The sequence below is a fragment of the Perissodus microlepis genome, chromosome 4 (genome assembly GCF_051167445.1).
Source record: "Perissodus microlepis isolate ML-2025 ecotype Zambia chromosome 4, ASM5116744v1, whole genome shotgun sequence".
Lineage (NCBI taxonomy): Eukaryota > Metazoa > Chordata > Actinopteri > Cichliformes > Cichlidae > Perissodus > Perissodus microlepis.
In genome coordinates, this window is record NC_140464.1 from 21,295,927 (window position 1) to 21,316,497 (window position 20,571).

The following is a 20,571-nucleotide window of genomic DNA, read 5'->3' on the forward strand; positions in this document are numbered from 1 at the left end:
TTCTTTGCATTATTGTCGGGTCTTTATCTTACAGTATAAGTGCCTATATAAATGCGCTATATAAACAGAGGTGAACTGAACTAAATTGAACACTATTTCTATTTCAGATTAGTTAAAGCGCGTTGCTTCTATAGGAGGTGCCACAGCAAATGAGATAATGTTAATAGTTGACGTCCCTCTCTCTCTCTCGCTCGCTCTCTCTGCTGTCAGAGCGCTCTGAAGAAAAAAGGAGGAAGCAGAGGGGAGGCAGTGTAGCGGCAGCCGTCTGCTCAACCGGAGGACAAGACAACTTAATCAGAGAAGGAAAAAAAACCCAAACTACCGAAAACTATCCATTAGCTGGTCCCAGCACCGCCGACAACACCTCCTCTCGGAACAACCCACGAAAGAAAGACTTTCCGCCTCTCCAGAGAGCGTCTGTTTCTGGCACCTGCAACTTGAGGTAGTTCATTTCCAACAACCATTAAGGCAGCTGCTTGAAAACACCGGGAGAATGGCAGACTCGGCGGCGGCCAACAGTGATGGGGAGGACGGACCCCGCGAGCCTATGCGGGGCTTCGCGCGCCAGGGAGCTCTCCGGCAGAAGAACGTGCACGAGGTGAAGGACCACAAATTCATCGCGCGCTTCTTCAAGCAGCCCACCTTCTGCAGCCACTGCACCGACTTCATCTGGTGAGGAGCTGGAACAGGGATGGACCTAGAGTTCATATTTATTTATTTTTTTTTAAAGAAAAAGTATTTAACTTAAGTCACTGCTTGTGTTGGTGCTGTTAAAGAAGACGGTAAATCCGTTTACTGTTTAAAGATAAGGCACTTTTTTATTTATATAGGCTAAGTGAGTGGTGCAAAAGAAGGAATAAAAGGTAGGGATAAATAATGTAGGGACAGAAGAATTGGTATCATGATGCATGCTGTTTTTTAAAGGAAGAAGAAGTGGGAGGTGGACTTGATTTAGTTTTTGCAAAAATAAAGACCGACTTCCGTCTTATTTTTGTACTTGTAGATACTATATGCGTTAGGTAGGGCAGAAAGGAAGCTAGAGAAATATATGTGGGTAGCTCTAAAGTTGTTTTTTTTTATAAAAAGAATAGCTGCAGACCACTGTTTGATGCTATTAAGTAGGCAGAGGAACTGAGAGAAAATAAAGCAGGAAAAGAAAAAAGAGGAAGGAATGAAGCGCTGCCAGCACGGATAACCTGAGTGGTAACAAGAAAGTGTTGCCCTGACACAAGTCCAGCCTTCCGCCTCCTCCCACTCCTTCTCTTCCGCCTGCAGTTTCTTCTGTCAGTCACCTGTGCAGACAGGTCACCCTGCAGCCCCCCGGGGTTTACTAGACCGTGAGCCCCATATTCCAGGGCTATTAAAAGGAATTTTGAGCTCTAGCTTGGCCCTATTTATCCCGTTTATTATCTGTTCCCTAAAGCGTTTTAAATTTGTCAATGGCCAGATGATGATCTATCTATCTATCTATCTATCTATCTATCTATCTATCTATCTATCTATCTATCTATCTATCTATCTATCTATCTATCTATCTATCTATCTATCTAGGTCAATAAGCACAATGATAAATGAACAATGGGAGCACCAAGTGATTTCAGGCCCTGAGAGATTATCTATTTCTAGTCACTGTATGAAAATCAGCTGGCCTGGGTGTGTGTTTGTGTGTTTATGCATGTGTGTGTCCACCTGTGGGAATCTCAGCGTTTCACATACCACTGACTAGGTGTGGTTGGGGCAGTCCCTCCCAGCAGAGCAGTGTGTGTGTGTGTTTGTCAGTGTCAGCATGTAACCTCAGTACCTGCCCAGCAAACTGTTTACATGAAACGTTAAACGACCTCTGTGCTTGCAAACCTCACTGCTGTGTGTGTGCATGTGTGTGGTTGTGTGTGTGGGTGTGTGTGTGCTATTTTGGGCAGAAACATCATTTTAAACGTTTGCCTCCATGGAGATATCTTAAGGTTAAGCGATTAGGTTTCAGTTTCTGTTCAGTTTTTTTCCTTTTCTGTGTGTGTGTGTGTGTGTGATTGCACATTTTAACTTCTTCTGTGTGCTTGTTCTCTTCACAGGGGTTTTGGGAAGCAGGGATTTCAGTGTCAAGGTAGGACAATTAAATACACACACACATTATTTGTCACCAATCTACTGAATCTGAATTGAAAACTCTCTTCTGTTCAACTTTACCTTTTTCTTATTTCTGCCTGTCTCATCTTACCAGCTCCCTTTTTTCCATCTACCCTTTTCTCCTGGGTTTTCATTTTTCCTTTCTAGAGTAAGAGAAAATCCCAAGCTCTTCTTTGTGAAGGAAACGTCCACTGAAGAAAGTAACAGCAGTTTTTCATTGAAACAACAACAACAAAAAACCCCCAAAAGAAAATAGGAACTTGCGTTGTGGATTTTGTAAAGCTATAAGTGGTACAGTGCATTATATTTTTTGCACCATTTCCAAAGCTCATTTGTCAGGTAAAAACTAGCTCAACAGGCCGACCAGCCTCCCTGGTGTGCAGTTAATCAAAGGCACAGCAGTCTAAAGTCCTAGTATGTTGGGATTTCATGAGAGCAAAGAATAACACCTCGACCCTCTGGGAGTAAAAATAAAATCTGATGAACAGAATAAGCGGGCAAAGATCATTTTGACATTTTAAAGTATGTCATCTTTGTTGAAAATGTCCAATTTTCTGTGTAAACAAAGCTGTAGACTTGGCTTCTCTTTTAAATAGAATAACCTAGAACTGTGTTTCTGCTTCTTCATTTCAGTGGGGAAAAGATATGTAGACAGCAGGAAGGTGATCTAGACTCATGAAATATGTCCTTGCAGACTCTCACCAGAAAAAAACAACCTTTTGTCACGTTTTGTTGTATGTCTGCATCAGAAAAAGTATGTAATTTTGTGCCATTTGACTTGTCACCCTGGAAAAAAACCCTCCTCAAAACAAGAGAGCAATGCATTGACCTTATTTATGACCTTCTATGTTGAGGTTGACATTTGAATTATATGCAAAAAAAAGGCACTTTTCTTTCCTCTCTCATCCCTTCCTGCCAGTTTTGTCCCTCATCCTCACTTTGTCCGTCGTCTCCTAGTGTACTGTGGACAGACTCTGTGTCCGAGTTTGCAGCCTTTGCCACGGGAAATGATATAAACTACCACAGGAACGTGGCAAAAATGTGGAGGTGCTTTTTTGGCATTTATATTTTTCAATTTGTTTGAAGTCTGTGTTTGTTTTTTTTTCCACTGTATTAACTGCCAACTGGATGCTCAAGGATTTTCACGTCTCCTAGCAACAGTGAAACATTCAGACGCAGCCCTCTATATGCTGTGGGATGGAAGAGGTGTGCTTTAGCATAGCAGCAGGTTATCTGGTAATTGTCCCATGTGTGTATGTAACGGGTCAATATCATCCGTGCTGCTTGTTGGAAGAAATGTTGCACTGCAGGAGCCCCTAAACGCCTCTGGAGAGGAAGGAGTGTGTGTGCTGCAAACACCTGTGTGTCCTGATACCAAAGCTGGGAGGAGATTAGTGGCTAAATGGATGATTATAAAAGAAAAAGATTTATCTAATGGAAAATATCATGGATGCGTGTTGTTGTGAGTGAGAACTCATCGTTAGTTTGCACTTTCCTCCTTGGAAAAGTGTGTGGGTGTTTTTGTGTGTCCTGAGTTGCTCTCTGACCCTTTTGTTCGTCTGGAACAGGGTATCACTTCCTTAGAGCTCGGGGAGAAAGGGAATTCCTCCGCAAGGTCACACGCACTCATACACGCATGCAAACACATCCACTCACTGGCAGTGAGGTAAGGGATCAGTGTTTAGGTTGCCTCTTGGCCTTGCGTAGTCGTGCTTCTTTGACAGACGCGCAAAAACACGCAGTATTAGAAGATTCAGAAAGAGAGAGCTCATGTGAATGAAGACAAGTATACCAGTCACAGTGACTACACATTTTTTTTAGAGAAATGGTTTTTATGGCTCTCAAAGATAAATCACTATAGACCACAGTGGACAAGTTAGTTATAAGGACCCAGAATTGGCCCAGCAAAGACCCCAATAAAGCCCACAGGATGGGTTTGGAAAATGTGAAAGAGGGCATAAATTTTGGACTTTTCCTGCCCATGAAAATATTCTAAGGAGCTTGGAAAGAAAGGAATCCTCAAATTATTATGACCTGGATGACTGAAAACCTACACAGACCCATGAAAAGTAATTAAATTATGGATTTCTGTGATGTTACACATTGCTTCTTACAAATTAAGCTCAAAGAGTCATGCTGACAGATTTATTTCATTTGCAACACCAGCATTTCTTTACTTTACCTGTTGAAATTCTTTGTCTTATATTAAATATCTCACTGATTAAAGGCGTAGTTAAACATCTCACACTGACACTGGAGTTTCACCGGTGCGGCCCACATAAGAACAAAGCGGGCTTTATAAAATGAGTTTGACATTCCCGGTCTACACGGTGTGTATGAATCGATCTCCTTCATGAAAGCCTCAAACGTATCCTGCCTCCATTTTCATGATTGATCGCTGTGATTTTCTTTTTCTCCTCTCGACTCCTTTGTTCACCTGTTCTTCACCTCGTGATTCTCGTCTCACAGACTGTCTGACCTTTGAACATTTATCTCCATATGATATGGAGGGTTTGCAGATATTATATATGCCTGTTTATTGCTGCAAAGCAGATGGTTGGATGACAATCAAAGAATGAGAATAGAGAGTGTAGCTGGTTTTAAAGAACAGCAGGCAGCAGCTTGCGGTGGTATTTATGATAACGAAGGATGTGGTGTAGAGTCTGCGTCACAAATGATCAGATGTTTGGATGTTAGTTGGGGGGAGAGAAATGATATGCATCACTATCATTTCTCTCCCCCCATTAGCAAAGATAACTTTAAGTGCTTTTCAGCATTTAGCTGTTGTTTGTTGTTAATACATTATCAGAAGCGACTGGTTATGGAAAGATATCGTTAACAACATCAATTGGACCTGAAACTACCACCAGTGTTAGCACAAAGCTCCCTAAAAAATTTCTCGACTCTTTTTTTGAGAACTGCATTTGAATGACAATTCAGTAAGATTTGCATTATTTCCCAAATAATGTTTATATTTAATCTCAGTCAGCATCGTAATACAGCACCACGTATTTACTGAACTGGTAGCACTGGTTGTGAGTGCAGTGCCAGTCTCAGCTGTCCTTTGTTATGATGATAGTTGTGACATGTTTGTTGTCGGTGAGTGTGATGGCTGATTTAGACTTCTGCTGTGAATTTTCTTGGGCCTACAGCATGACCTACTTGTGCTTGCGCTGGTGCATTATGTGTTACCAACCATGTGGTTGTGTCCTGGTGGTGCCAGCTATGATAGAAACAAATAAAATGCTGGGACTTTTTGTCCTCGTACCTCACATCCATTCTGATAGTTTTAGCAATCTCCTTCCAGGAATTTCTTGATATTTGTGAGCCCTTATATTAATCCTATGATTATTATAACTCATAAATTCAAAAACTGTGGTGTAAAAGTAGCCAGAAATGCACAGGAGTATGTCAGGTTACATCGTAGGTTACAGAGGGGTTTGAGGTTACGATGTAGCTTTCCCGCTGAAGCATAAATCCCCAGGTAGGATTTCAGAGGGCTTGCAGGTTATAACCTACCTACGGTGTGGATTTACCACAGATGAATCCCCAGTAACACTGAGTAAATGCACTGAACATAGTTAAATACCACTGGGAGGCTCTGAAACCATAGACTGCATATAAGATATTCACACCCTCCAGGGGCCTATACTATGAAACAGCATATCCTTTGTGAAATAAACAAAAGACATTTGTATAGTAAATATTGGAAACAAAGGAACTTTTCTGTCATTTAATTGTTTAACTATTACTTAATTACTTTATTATAGTATGAATGACACTGGGTGAAGTCTTTATCAGTAGGAAAAAATTATAAAGTTCATAAAAATACAGTTAAAAGTTCCAAATTGTTGCCCCTCCTTCTCATTTTTCAAAGCCGTCCAGTTTGACACCCTGCTCTAAATGCAGCTGCGGACAAAGAACCGAAAAAGAGCTGTGCAGGCAGCCTAAGGGGAAGTAAAGAACATATTTAAAAAATTAAAATGAGAAGTAGACAAAATGAGTTGCATATTTTATTTAAGGTCAGGAAGTGCAAAGGTTTGCTTTTCTCTGTTTTATGTCACTTTATAACTACATAAGCATGAAATGGTTTGGAAGTTATTTAATCTCTCAGTTATGGTAATGGCTTATCAGGAAAACCCAAAAGAGTTCAAATACTCTCTGTAAGCTACTGTCCTCTTCTGGGAATGCTGAAGTTATTTTCCATAGAGCAGATTAGTCAGTAGGTGGTAGTTTTGTGTATGCTGATCTCTTACCTGGAAGACAGGACTGATACCTCTACCGAAGCTTTATACAACATGCCACATTCACCCATTCACACAAGTGCTTTCTTCTTGTTAAAGCTTCTCAGTGCTTTCCTATGGAGGATGCATTAGAGAGCTGGGGCAACTCGGGTTGCCCAAGTATCTTGCCCAAGGATATTTGGCTTGCAGGGATCGAACCACCAACCTTGCGTTTAGCAGATGACCTGCTCTACCTCCTGAGCTACAGTAACCCCTACTTTCACCTAAACCTGTCTGCTAAAGTTCGCTCAGGTCTGAGTGATTTAAATTTCATCATCAGATGGTGATCGTTAGTGTCTGTTGGGACGTCCAGGTACCTCATTTAGCCGACATCCTGCTTCACAGTCCAGGACTCTTGTCTGATAAGTGAATCCAATGCAAACATGCCTTAAATCTGTGTTCTTATTAATTAATTTCTATTAATAAATTAAATAAAACGTATTTATATGACTTAATGGTCAGCAGAGGGCGACTGCCATAGCTGCAAAAAGATGTATGTTATGTACGATTATTGGAAAATAACCTTAAATTCTCACCTAATTTATTGCCTTTGTACACACTTTCCTTATGTGCTTATGATATAAATTGCCTGTTTTAAATCTTATTTAACACAGCATAGTGTTCATCTTGTAAATCAAAGAGCTCAATACAGCAGGCTTTGCTTTAGGGCAGGATTACCTTGTGATTGACAAGCCGCTGGCTTGTTACCCTCAGTTTCTCAGTGACATCAACCTCTTGCTTGTCAGGGCAACAAAACAAAAAACAAGACAGCAGTAGCCAAATTGCCAGAGCGGCGGGTTCATGGTGGAAGTTCACAAACCACATTACTGTGGTTATGCTCAGTCAGATCAAGCTGGTGACTGTGCCCTGGCCCCTCATTGTTGTCTATCAGCTCTCGGCAAATGTAGACGAATTTCCAAATTTCCCAGAGCCTAAATTTAAGTTAAATCCAATTAAGCCCAATTCCACGTTTTGTCCAACAGCAGTCCAAGCCCCAGAGATTTTGAGTTCGTCATCATGAAGGTAGAGTCAGGGTGAATCGATTATAAACAGACTTGTAGTAACAGACACAGGCTGATGAGACAAATAGAGTGTACAGTATTTTTTAATTCTTGTTTGTTTGTTTTTTGCTTTTTTCCTATGACTATTAATAAAGAATTAAACACCAAGGCACTCCCATCTGTTGGAATTGCAGCTAATATTACTGCACACATGAATAAAGAGGCTGGTTCTGTTTTGCATTTTGTGCGTCTCAGTATCAAGTGTTGCGGGTTGGAGCAGCTGACTGCCTCGGTAGTGTTGCTGCTGTAAACAATAAACTGTAATGCCTCAGTGGGATTCTGCCGTTTTGTTGTCCATACACTAGAGAGACTGTGGGATTCAAAGGGCAGCAGCAGCTTGTGTTATGCAATGTGGTATTTCTAAGAAGCGCGCTTCCACATTTGTGCGATTTTTGAGCGTATTCCCTACTTCTTTGAGTCGGGAGTGAGTGTGCATGCACGTGCCTCGTGTTCCATTTAATAAGCTGGTGAGCACTTATTTCCTTAATGGCTGCTTGTGCAAAACTGTGCCTGTGCTAATGCTTCCACGTGATTGGTTTCTGCTTGTGTGTGTGTGTGTGTGTGTGTGTCTACACGTGTTCCTAAATGAGCATGTTAATAATGAGTAGGGTTTCAGTTTGTAACAGGCTGTTGAGTATCTTCCACTGTTTCCTCACAGACTTAATGGACAAATTATCCCTTTAGAGAGCTCGAGAGGGGTGGAAGGGACAGTGAGTGGCAGGAAGTGTGGTAAACATTGCAACTAGGGGAATAAGGAGGGAAAGACAGAGAATTAGATGGAGAACAGAGAAAACGGCTGAAAGGATGGAAGATGAGCATGATGAGATGAGAAGGGTGGAGGCAGAAGCAAAGAAAGGCATAATGAAGAAGTGGGGGTGGAATTCATAGAGGGAAGAGAAGGAGTCAGGAAAGGGGGAGACAGTGAGTGGGAAGGGCGTAGGAAGGAGAGGAGGACTGTGTGTTTTCTTCTGAGTGGCTCATATCAAGTGCAGGGGGGAAAAAGTATGAAATATTTAGTTATCCTTCAGTTTTTGTAATAATGAAACCTATCAAGAATATACCGTACTCACTTGAAGACATGAAGCTAAGGCCAAAAGAAAGAGGAATTTATAAAGATAGAGGAAGGATAAATTAGCACAGATATAGAGGAGACGCACGCCAAGTTCTGCATAATTTATTTAATGTTTATATTTAGCATCCCGTATGTAATCATTTTGCAGTGTGACGCCTGGATACACACACTAATGTGCTATTGGTGTTGCCGATGATATCATTAAGTCAAAACTGAGGTTTTTTGTGTGCGTTTGATTTGAAAGAATCTGCTCTGAATAAAGAGAACTGCACAGAAGTAAAATGGTCTGGTTCTGCACTAATCTACTCTAAAAAAAAAGTGGAATAAATTAAACCAGCGCAAATGGTTGAAAATGAGAGAAAAAGGTATGCTGGAATGACACTCCAGCAGATAGGTGGGAGATATTTTTTGCCAGGCGGAGAAGATAATGGACAGGGAAGAAGAGGTAGAAAAGAGGTGAGAGAGAGAGAGAGGGAAGATGAAATGGTGTAGGCACAGAGTGTAGATTGCACTTAAAACAAGCCCATAAAGGTGTTGTTTGCTGCAGCTATTAGCGCTCTTCAAACGGGGAAAAAAATGTATATAAAAAGCACCATTCAAGGGCTCTATTCAAGCTTCCCTTTGACTCATGCCGTCTTTTGTGCGCGAGTTTAACCGAGTGGTCTCTGGATATCTACCATAAAGCTGTTGTTGGGCACGGTGCCCGCAGTTCTTCTGGAATCACATAATACGTCTTCTGGCTTTTCATGAGTCTGTTCAGGTTCAAATGACTTAGTGAATATTTGCAAACACCAGTGTCTGTCGGCTATGGCGAATGCAGCTCAGGTGCTTCTGCAACTCCAACCTGTGTGGGTGGGAGGTCTCGGGATCTGCAACCTGCCTCCTACACACAGACACACACACATATGCACACACGCGCACATATAAAAACACTGGGTTTTCATGCACGGACACGGGTGCGCACGCGTCACGTTGATGGTGAGATCACTGAGATCCTGGATGAACGAAAGTGGTTAAGAACATCTGTAATCCAGTGTGCTGTTTTTTCCTCCTTTAAGCCCTGTAGACACCAACATTTTCTTTTCACCTACAGGTCTTTCCTCTCTAACTCACATCCTGTGCATTCATTTTTATTCCTCCCCTACTTACACATATCTCTACCTTTCCGTGGTCCTTCTTTGCCCGTGTTGCTCCTTGTGTCTACTAGTCCTCCCTCTCTACCCCCCACCTCTTTCTCTATCTCCCCTTCTTCTCTCAAGTGGCTGTGTGCTGGAAGCTGTGGGCTTTGATGCTTTTATAAATAGCAAAAGTGTTCCACTGAGAGTACCAACAAATAGGATGGATGAATGGATGGATAGGTGGATGGATGGATGGATGGATGGATGGGGGAAGTGGTGAAAAGGGGTTGGAAGAGGAGGGAGGGCTGAACGCGTGGGAGTGTGAAGGGAGAACGGTGGAAATCAGCAGAATAAAGGTAAGGTTTAAAAAGCGACAGAGGCCGAGGTGTTTTTGTCGAGATAGCGGAATGAAGTGATCGAGCGTAAAAGACGCGTACCATTTTCAAGAGTTTCCTGTTATATAACACTATTGTGCGGGCTCTTGTGCCATGCCTCTGTAGTGGGTATAGCTCTGAAAGCGAGCCACAGTCGACTTATTGATAGGGCCAAAAATATTGCAGCATTATAGTGCATTGATTTCTCCATCATTCCCCCGTGTTATTCAAACACAACAAGCTTGCTTCCTAAAAAGCTTAAGCCCATGGCACACTGCAACATAGTATGAATCATATGTTTTAGGTGGGAAGTCTCACTCGGCTTATTACTAGTGGAGAAGATGCTGCTGTTTTTTATTTTTATTTTATTTTATCGAATTTTGTTCTACTACTGAATTTATTTGACTTCCGAGAATAAAGCGTTTGTGTCCAACATAGGTGTAAATGTAAATACAGGAACAGAAAACATGTTGAAAAAGTGAATTCACCAAGTGGTTATACGTGTGTTGTCATAATCATATCAACATTTATTGACTTTAAGAGGAGTAGTGCTGCTCAGATGTTTACATTTGAACACAAGAAATGCACAGAGGCTAAAGTCTTTTTAAGTTGCTGTTTGAAATTTTTAGTTTCAGTTTTTCACATGCAGTTTGGTAACTTGCACCCTAAGACTATGTTTGTAGTAAGTGTTCTCACGTAGTCATTTCACTGTAACACCCAGTATGTTTCCTCCCATGACTTCCTCTTCTCAGTTTTAAAGTTGAGCACATTAAAGAACCGACATGTGCGTGTGTGTGTGTGTGTGTGCACGCGCACATCTACCAATGTGTGAACATATCTGAGAGTGTGTTTCATGTCAGCGTGTGTGTGTACCACTGCGTGTTCAGGTTTATGTACAGAATAAGAGAGAAAGTCAAGAAGCTGAGCTTAAAATTGCGGTTTTTCATCAGCCCGTCAGAGGTGGCTATCTGCTGTATCTCTGTGAGTGCACATGTTATTCGACAGGTGTGCGTGTCTGTGTGTGTGCGTGTGTGAAACAAAGTCTAATTTTACTTGCCACTGAGGACTAGCTCCTTTTGCTCTGATCCACTTTCACACATCAAGTCTCTGATCACTGAGAGTGTGTTTGTTTGTATTAGTGTGTGTGTCTGTGTGTGCTCGTACTCACTTTCAGTTACACATTGACAGACGATCTCCTTCAGGGCTTGGTTGTCCTTGCTGCTGACATTTGCGGCAATTCTACACCCGTTGCCACGGTGACACCTTGGAGCCATATCAGGGCAAACCAGACAGTCCATGTGGGTCAGTCTTGTTTGACATCTTAAACAAAAAAAGAGACTGGGCAGTGTGTACACAGTACCCAAATTTAGATCCTTCCTCTTTAGATTTGCAAAACAAAGCAGCTTCATGGAGACATTGCAGCACTTTTGTGGTGGTTACTAGAGGTGGGAATCACCGAACACTCCACGATATGATGTTATCATGAAATATCACTCACAATACAATATTACTGCAATTTCTAACAATATTACTGTTAATTTTTAACTGCAGTTTTTGCGATATGCTGAACAACTTTTCTGCTCTGTAAGAATATAACCAGTACAACCAGTTGGCAGCCTGTTGAGTCAAGCCTCCTGGAGTTGTGCTCATTGACAAAGACTTATTCAGACTGATGTGCATTTAGAAATTAGACAATAATTATTTGCAAACCTCTAACAAGCTCTCTGAGAGTGACTGCAGAAAGGTTGCAATCACATTGCAATCAAAAATGGTTGTGAGTGAGCAATACATTCAGGCTCGGGGCAACCATGTAGTCAACACAAGGTGCAATTGGTTGCCGAATGTGAAAAAATTCAACTCAATCACCAGGTAGATATCAGGTTTTTTCTAGCTTGCTTTGAATTAGGAGGTAGCTTTGTGAACATTAGTGTGTTAGATGGTTTTTCAGTTAAACCTTTTGCTAATCTGACGTCATCTCAGAATGGCTGTGTATGACATGAGCTCTGTTATTTGTAGTATTTCCACAGTATTTAATTTATTTAATAAAGTACTGAAATTTGGTGTCCCTGCCTCCTGCGTGACCTTTGACCTTTGGCACCACAGTTCTTCCTTTAGTGTCACCTGGTGCAGTTTTCCTTTTGTTGTCGTTTTATAAGTAAATGTCAGACAAAAATCTAATCAGCTCATCAGCGTCATCTGAAATGTGTGCTAGCACAATGTTAGCATGCATAGAACATTATAACCATATGCCTAAAAGTGGATAGAGGTTTCTTGTGCCATCAGAGTAGCTCTGACCCACTGGGACATTGGCTCTCTTTAGGTTGTCCTGTGGTGACTGGCACTTGGACATTGAAAAGGGGAACCTTTATTAATCCTTTATTAATGTAAATTGTGGACTTTCTAAACATGCTCAATCAGGTCAGCTTCTTCCTGTGTGGAGATTTACAAAAGCACATAAGGATGAATGGTTGTATTGGAGTTATGCTTCAGCATCACCTTGGAGTGAATCCTTCTGTCATGCGTGCTACCTGAACATGATTTTACAGGCGACTGATCAAATAAAAGTTAAGCATGCTCTTATTGCTGTAACACAAATGTGTTTGCTAAGTCTTTCCACCCAATTTACTGCCACCACAAAACTCAAAGTCCTTGGCTCGTCTTTTTAAACGACTGACTCTCCCAACACTTGTCTCCTACATGATCACTGTCACGGCACCTTTGCATCGCTCATTGTTGCCTGACTGGAGCGTAGGTGATCTACGAATTGAACTCGATCTATTGCATTCAGGGCAAATTGGTGATGATGATGAGATGAGCTAAATGTCTAAAACATGAGTCATGGTGTGTAGGTGTGATAGCCCACCTGGATTACTAACTGCTGGGGAAGAGAAGCTGCTGTGCTTCTATTGTGGGTTTGAAAGACTTTCTTTGAAAAGGGATGCAACTGCATGATGGTTTTGTTGCAAAACTGAGGAAAGTATGATATAATTTGGTTTTTGTTTTTGTTTTTTGACTCAGGACAGGAAAAAAGACTCAGGAAAAATAGAGAATGAGGTCCAAAATCCTGGACAAGCAAAGCAAAGAAGCATGCAAAAGACAGAGTAAAAAAAAATAGTAGGCAATGGTCAAATGGGGGAAAAGAAGAAAGATAAACAAAATGCTGGAGCGCTTGACTGGGAAGGACCAAGCCAGTGTGGCAAACAGGAAGAGCTACACATCAGGTAGAGGAGAGACTGGCAGGCTAATTGAAAGCAGGTGTTATAAAAAACTGTCAGGAAAACAAACAAAATGAGGAAGTGAAACTGACAGGGGTGCGAGACGAACTGGAATTAGAAAATTAAAACAAAAAATAAGGGATGAGTAATGTTCAGAGTCCATGCTGTTTGTCAGTTACACTTCATAATATTAAGAGTATTACTGCAAAAGCTATAGAAGGATAATATTAGGACATATGAATATTTAAGCTTGTTTTCTGTGTTTTGTATCTTTTTCAGCCAATTATTTGCACTCAAAATATCAGTTTAAAGATTGGCGAGTGTGAAAACAACTGCAGAAAGAGAAAAAAGGAGCAATCACATTAATTATTTATATCATTAGGATATGAATGAATGAAGGGAAGGAAGGGCAGTTTTATGATACAGTGCTAACGCAGTATGTTACACATGATACTGTGGTGTCTCAATACAGCTGTAGGATGATGCAGTACTTGAAAGACATGAAAATGATCCAACATATCATGTAGAACACAAGAAGAGATGTTCCTAAAAAGGCAAATAGTAGGAATTGTGTATTCTTCTTCTTATTAAGTCGACCAGCGGTGTAGGTGGCTCACATCCACAAAGGTCTTCAAGGTCAAGTTCATGATTTATTGGTCAAAAGTTGACAAAAGCCTCAAAATTTAGAAACTGTGATCCTTACAAGTTTGGTGCATATTGTCTATTTGACCTCTGACCCCTCCTTTCAAGGTCAACAGACTGATCTGAAGGTCAAGGTGATAATAATCCTATACTGACAACATATAGGCATATAGGGAAAGATTTGTGGCGATTCTTAATATGATCTTACCCGGGACCTCTGCGCTCCTCTTTAAGGTCAAATAGGGTCAAACTTTGATAAAAGATCATGTCACATTTGACCTCTAATCCCACAGTGACATTTTTTTCAAGTTCACCACAAAATGTGTTTTTCAAGTGTCAGAGAAAAAGAATGAGCTGCTTAGTTAGTTAGAAATATACTGTAGTATAATATTTGGTAATAAGCTGAAGTTATTCATGTCTAGTTATTTATAAATCAGTACAGAATATCCATTACCTGCTCCTACATAGTGTTTATGCAATCAAAGTAAACATCTGTCTTGCTTATGTGATTTGTACTGCACTACTTAAAGTACATTTAAAAAGAACAAACAAAACGAATTAAATATTCAAAATATAATCCTATTCCCGTAAAAGTAAATACTGAGAGAGAGTGAGCTGCCTCGGTGGAGTTTGTGCTCTCTGAGTGCTTCTTGTTATTTGTGATATTATTAGGAGTGGGAATGGCAGTGTTCTCATAGTATGTCGCAATACTGCATGCAGCATGGGAAAAATAGGACAATCATCCACACTATATCACATATAACTAAAGAAGAAAAGATAAACCTAAAAGGCAAATGCTAGGAACTATATTTATTCTTTGCACTGTTTCATTAGCATTTGTATTCTTCTTATTATTATTAAAACTACACTTATTTTCTTTATGTATTTTTTCTGTTTCTGTTTATTGTGTTTACACATATCTATTTTCCCTAATGGAGATGTTACAGTTTAATATTGTATATTGACGTCTGCTTAAACATTTGTGCAAATGTGGCTCTCCTTCTGTTTGCACGGGCTTTTGTAGTGGATCAGCTTTTAGTCGTGGCTTTTTTTTTTTTACCACAAAGTGCATGTGCGGAGACCGTTTCGCTGGAAAAACCTTGTCAAAATATTCAGATAGTCTAAGTTTCACGATGTTACTGGAAGGTTTGTTTCACGGGAACGTTGTTAAGATTGTGGTACGTTATGGTTTTTAGTGACTCCATCGTGTGTTTATCCTATAAGCATCTCTGGCAGTGAAAAAAATCTGAACACATGCGTTCCCAGACTTGGCACAGGTTTCGCTCAGTCCAAGTTTGGACTTTCTGTCTGTGGTGTGTTTATCTTCTTGATGTGAGTTTGTTTGCATGCAGATCTGCAGTGGCAAAATCTAAATCTAAATCTAGGGTTACACACAGTTGCTCCATTTTTTGTGTGTGTATGTGCTGATGGAGATCAGCTAAACTATGTCACTGTCGCTCCTGAGATGCTTTAACCCATTCATCTACGGATGGTAACCTAGCAACAGGGGCACAAGCCGACAGGAGAGCAGTTATCCCAGACCTCTTTTTATGCCTCTTCCTCCATCTTTCTTTCCGTTTCCTTATTTGACTTTGTCCTTTTGTGCCACTCTCCCCTCACATCTGTCACTTTGTCTCCCTCATCTGACACGTGTCCCTTTCTCCTCTCCCCCTCTCTCTGATTTAACTTCAACAATCTTCTTCTTTCACTCTGTCCCTATTAGCTTCCTCATTGTTCACCGACCACCTAAGTTTGTGACTTTATGGGCTGTCACTTAATGACAGAGCCTCTTTCTTTTAAATATCGTCCACCTACGCTAGTGTCAATTTAGCATTATCGCTTTATTTCATGTACTCTTTGCAGATGAATGTAAACAACCTCTGTATAACCATAATGGCAATTTTCTTGTCACGCCATCAAGAGACATTCAAATTTGAGTTTGACAGTGAGAGGGAGAAAGAGAAAGAAGGACAAAACAAGTGATATTCAAGTATGTGTCATTGAGTTTTTTGTTTGCGGTCTTGGCTATAATTATTGCTAAATTTCTTTGTTGTCAAAATATGTGTATGTTTTGTGTAGCTCCTGCTCTGTTGCCCTCCAAATTGCGCAGTTACACAAGCAAGCATACATACACACACACACACACACAAGCTCTTGTTTTCTTTGTGCTACATATTCTACCTGTTAGCTAAACGCTCACATAGCACAAATTCTACTTTTGCTGAATCCTACTTTTCTAGCTGTTGTTTTTGGGCTTTCTGAATAGTAGCACTGACAACTACATCAAAACAACATCGTACTGTTGCTCTCTAATCTACCTTAAAAGTATAGTGTGTAAAATCTCACTATTACCACCACCGACTGCAGTCAACTTAATTTTGTTTTCGTAGCCTTCCCAATTTAATAATCCAGAGTTAGAGGCTGTCTGTCCGCTGTTAACTTCAGCTGATAACAAAACAGAACCAGAAAACTTTGCTCAGCTGGTGTCCACGTCTATTTTCTCTGGCTGTAACAGCAGCTGCTGTTAGCTGCTGTTAGCCTCTGTTAGCCTGTATTAGCTGCTGTTAGCCTCTGTTAGCTGCTGTTAGTGAAACCAGCTTTGAAGTGAATAACGCTGTTGGACTCTGACACTTAGTGAATAAACTCTCATATGATGTGAGAATGTAACCAAACAGTTTACTAGTGGGAAAGTGGTATTGTTAGGGCATTTAAGCCTAATGTTACATAGCATTAAATTAGCCTATAACCAGCTGTTGTTATTTCTTTAGCTGGGACTAAATATGCATGTTTTTTTTGTGTTAGAACCCAAACTTCAGTTCAGGAGGTGAGGCTTGAGGTGAAGAGGAATAGGATGACATTTTATCTGGATGCCAGCCATGTATCTTTCTTTCACATTTTCACTTCTTTGGAAAAGGTGACCTTTTTTGGATGATAAAACATAGGTACAACATAACATTTTCCTTAATATCTTAAGTTGCTTTCACACCACCCGGACGTATGTGGCTGGTCTTAATCATCACAGACCAAATATGTCCTTATTTTTCAGTGATTGCCCGCCTGCTACTCTGCTGTACAGATTGCTGCATAATGCTGTGTAAATAAGCAGGTGGACATGACATTATCTGCCTGTATCAGCAACTATGATTTATGTCGTGAAGATCCAGGTTCTCAAAATTAAGAAAATTTCCTGATTGCTAACTCTCTTATCTCGTCTCTCTTTTTGGCAGAGAGCAGTCGTATGTGAAAATACTGAGCAAGCAGCTACTCGTTCTTAGGTAGTGCTGCGCATCGCCAGAACATCCTCCAATAAATAATAACCTCGGAGGTTGTTTGAGCAAGCATTAGATATACTTTGTGGACTCAATTATGTAAGACAGCATCAGTTATTTCAACAAATTCTCCAAAATGACAACAGTTTCATGGTCATGTGATAAGTGTGTATCTCTCTCTCTCTCTCTCTCTCTCTCTCTCTCTCTCTCTCTCTCTCTCATATATATATATATATATATATATATATATATATATATATATATATATATATATATATATATATATATATATATATATATATATATATATATATATATATATATATATATATATATATATATATATACCTACCTATAATAACCTATCTTCATGGTTATTATTATAACCATGACGATAGATACTTTACACCTATATGGTTTTAATTGGAGAGCTTGCCTTTTTCATTGAAAATACCAAACATCAGTGGTTGTGTCAGGGGTTATGTGTAGTTCTTTAAGCCCTTATCTATCAGGTTGTGTGTATTAATAAGTTAAGGAGAGTTATGTTGCAAATTACTAGTGGATGCAATCCACTCTGAGTTAAAACTGACACTGTGTGTGATCATGTGATCACGTATAGCGTACCATAGATATACAGCGAAAAGCTTTTACTGAGTGAATTATAGCTTTGTAGCACTGTAGCATTATAATGTCAGTCAGATCAATCATATTGTAGCTCTAAGCTGGAGATGTAGTGGTAGAGTTCACAACAGGTCCACAATATTTCTGCCATATTTCCTCCACTTGTATACTACGAAGGGAGTTCGGCACAGCCAGGGTTTCTTTGCATTAGCTGGGTCTGCAAAAGCTAAAGCCTCAGTTGGAGATGACAGGTATTACAATCATGTTTAGCAACTTTCTCTGATAAGGCAGGCTTTTTACAGGTCAAGTGACTCTTCTTCCACACAAAATGATCCCTGTAAGTGCAGCTGACTCCAAACAGAGATGTTATCAGATGATGGTACCGTCAACAGATGATGATGATAAAAATCTATAAAGAAGATAAAAACACTTAACAATAAAATGCAACAGTATTGCAAATAGGATTAGATCAGCACACAGAGCGGTAAAATGAACATTTTATTTCAAGTTAATTATTTTATTGCTGAGTGCTCTCTCTGTGCTGCTGTTTATTTTTATCGTGCACTTTGGAGCTCTGAAACTTGAAACTGGATGCATTTACTGTAAAAATAAAAGGTTACTGTCCCACAGCCTGTTGAAGGGGATGTGGAGAGTGCTTTAGATTGTCAACAGGTGAAAGTGAAATGAATTTGACTGATTGATCAGGTTTCTTAGAGAGTTTTTTTGTGTTCTAGTTGTTGCAGTGTAAAACAGACTAAGCAGCAGATAACCATCGAGGATAACAAACTTCTAATTTTCCTTAATCCTGCCCCTCCATATGTTAATAATTAAAATAAACTGAAACTAAAGAAAAAAATAACTAAGCTGAATTAAAAACAAAAAGTCAAAATGGAATAAAAACACAAACTTCTTAGAAAATACAAACCTATAGTAAATATGTTCCCATGAAGTTACCACGGTGATTTAGCCAGGACACAGAAAACTCTAGGACTTTAATCTCACGCTTTAGCACAGCCCTCTGGACTGAGTTTAGCTCTGTATGTCAACAACATGATTGGCTATCATCAGTTCATTTGTTGAAGTCACATTAACAAATCAAATTGCTGTCCGTATCAGTCTGAATTTTGTGTTTCATTCTGTAATCAGTGCTGGCACATGTACTTGTATTTCATGTATTATTTGGTATTCAAAGCTGTTCATCGGCTCTCCACTCTCACCTCGATGTCCTCTCTCACCCACTCTTTCTCCCTCATCCTCTTCATATTATCTCTCTCTCTGTTAATGAGTAACCTCAGATCAGGTAAAACTGCATGCCTGCTCTAAATACAGGGATGTCTAATGTAAAGAACCCACACTGTATACACTCGAGCGTTCAGTTTCTCTGCTTTTTCTTTCCTACCCGCAGTTATTTTCTTGCTGTCTGGCCGAAAACAGCAGGTACTGTTTGCGGGGGAGTTAAGAGAGAGAGGGAGAGAGAGTGGCAGTGAAGGGTGGAGTGAGTGAAAGATGAGGGCAGGAGAGTGAAGCATAGTGAAGAAAAGTTGATGTACAGTACAGGAGATTACAGGGTTACCGGTGTGTGTCTCTGTGTGTGTGTGTGTGTGTGTGTGTGTGTCGACTGGACATGCTCAGCAGATGCGGAGGTAGATGTACTTCTGCAGTGAGAGGACACGAAGAGCCCTCCATGTGCACACAAACAGGGAGCGAGAAGAGACAACAAGTGTTGGTGCAGAGATTAACAGTGCAAATGTCAGTGTTTTTTACTGTGCCGTGCAGCTATTCAGCACATCTTCTTGACAATATATTTTTAATCCAAACTTATGTTTCATCGTTTAAGTAAATTGTTTTTACATACTCGATTTCTTTTAGGTTATTGGTACTAATATATGCATTGCACGCAGGCCTACTTACACCATCAGTGTTACACCCATTAGAAGAAACTGATACACATGGAAACGTATGCTTCCCCCATCTTAACAAGCTCTATCAAGGTGCACAAAAAGCAAGACACCTACGTAACGCCCACACAGCAGTGGCTCAGCTGCAGACTGCACAAACACTAGGAAGCTCCCAGATCTGAAAGTTTGCAGTTGCATGTATGTGATTAAAAAGCAAATATATTAACCGCAAGGTGGAGGCGAGCCAACTTGCTGAAAAATGTGATCGAGGGAGTAGGGGATGGAATTGGGTGACAGGATAAAGAGAAGGATGAATGAAGCAGAGCCTGGGATAAAAGGGGGAAAAGAAGGAGAGTGAAAAGCCAGAAATCAAGAGGAGGAGATGGAGTGAATGAAAGAAAGGGAATGCAGTGAATGAGCTAGAGACGGAGCAGATGAGAGACACAGAGAGAGAGAGGATAAGGGTGGAGGTGTTAGCTGGACCACGTGAAATCACTCTGTGCCAAAACTTTTACAGCGCTGGCACAGAGCTGAAACTGAAATCGAGCGGCGCAAGAAGCCAGACAGACTGTAGTGTCTCCTGAAAAGGCAGTTTTATTGTTTTGTCACTCTGTTATCTTCCTATTTAATATTAGAATAGCTATTGAACGAGAAACAATACATTATTTTTAAAAAAGCATCTTCCTATTATAGTTCTGCTGATATTTTGCATAATTTATTATCTGCTATTCAAGGAGTAGTAAATGAAACGTAAGACAGCTGCATGTTTCTGCTTATCTACTGAAGTCACACAGTGTTAACGCTGCTTCTTTCTTCCCCTTTTTCAAAAGCTGTGGCCCGTTTGTGGCTTTAGGACTGATAGTGATTGCCTTGCAGTGGACTCCCCCTATAGTA

The 20,571-nt window shown here is 40.3% G+C and overlaps 1 protein-coding gene across 2 annotated transcripts in view; it reads left to right on the forward strand.

Moving 5' to 3' along the window:
• Positions 1 to 216: 216 nt before the first annotated feature.
• Positions 217 to 20,571, forward strand: part of prkcbb (protein kinase C, beta b) — a 103,219-nt gene continuing 82,864 nt past the window's right edge. For both annotated transcript variants that reach the window (XM_084926435.1, XM_084926434.1), the window contains exons 1-2: positions 217 to 672; positions 2,070 to 2,101. In XM_084926435.1, the coding sequence (XP_084782561.1) occupies positions 494 to 672; positions 2,070 to 2,101 (211 nt within the window). In that variant the 5' untranslated portion in view covers positions 217 to 493. The remainder of the gene's footprint in view (positions 673 to 2,069; positions 2,102 to 20,571) is intronic.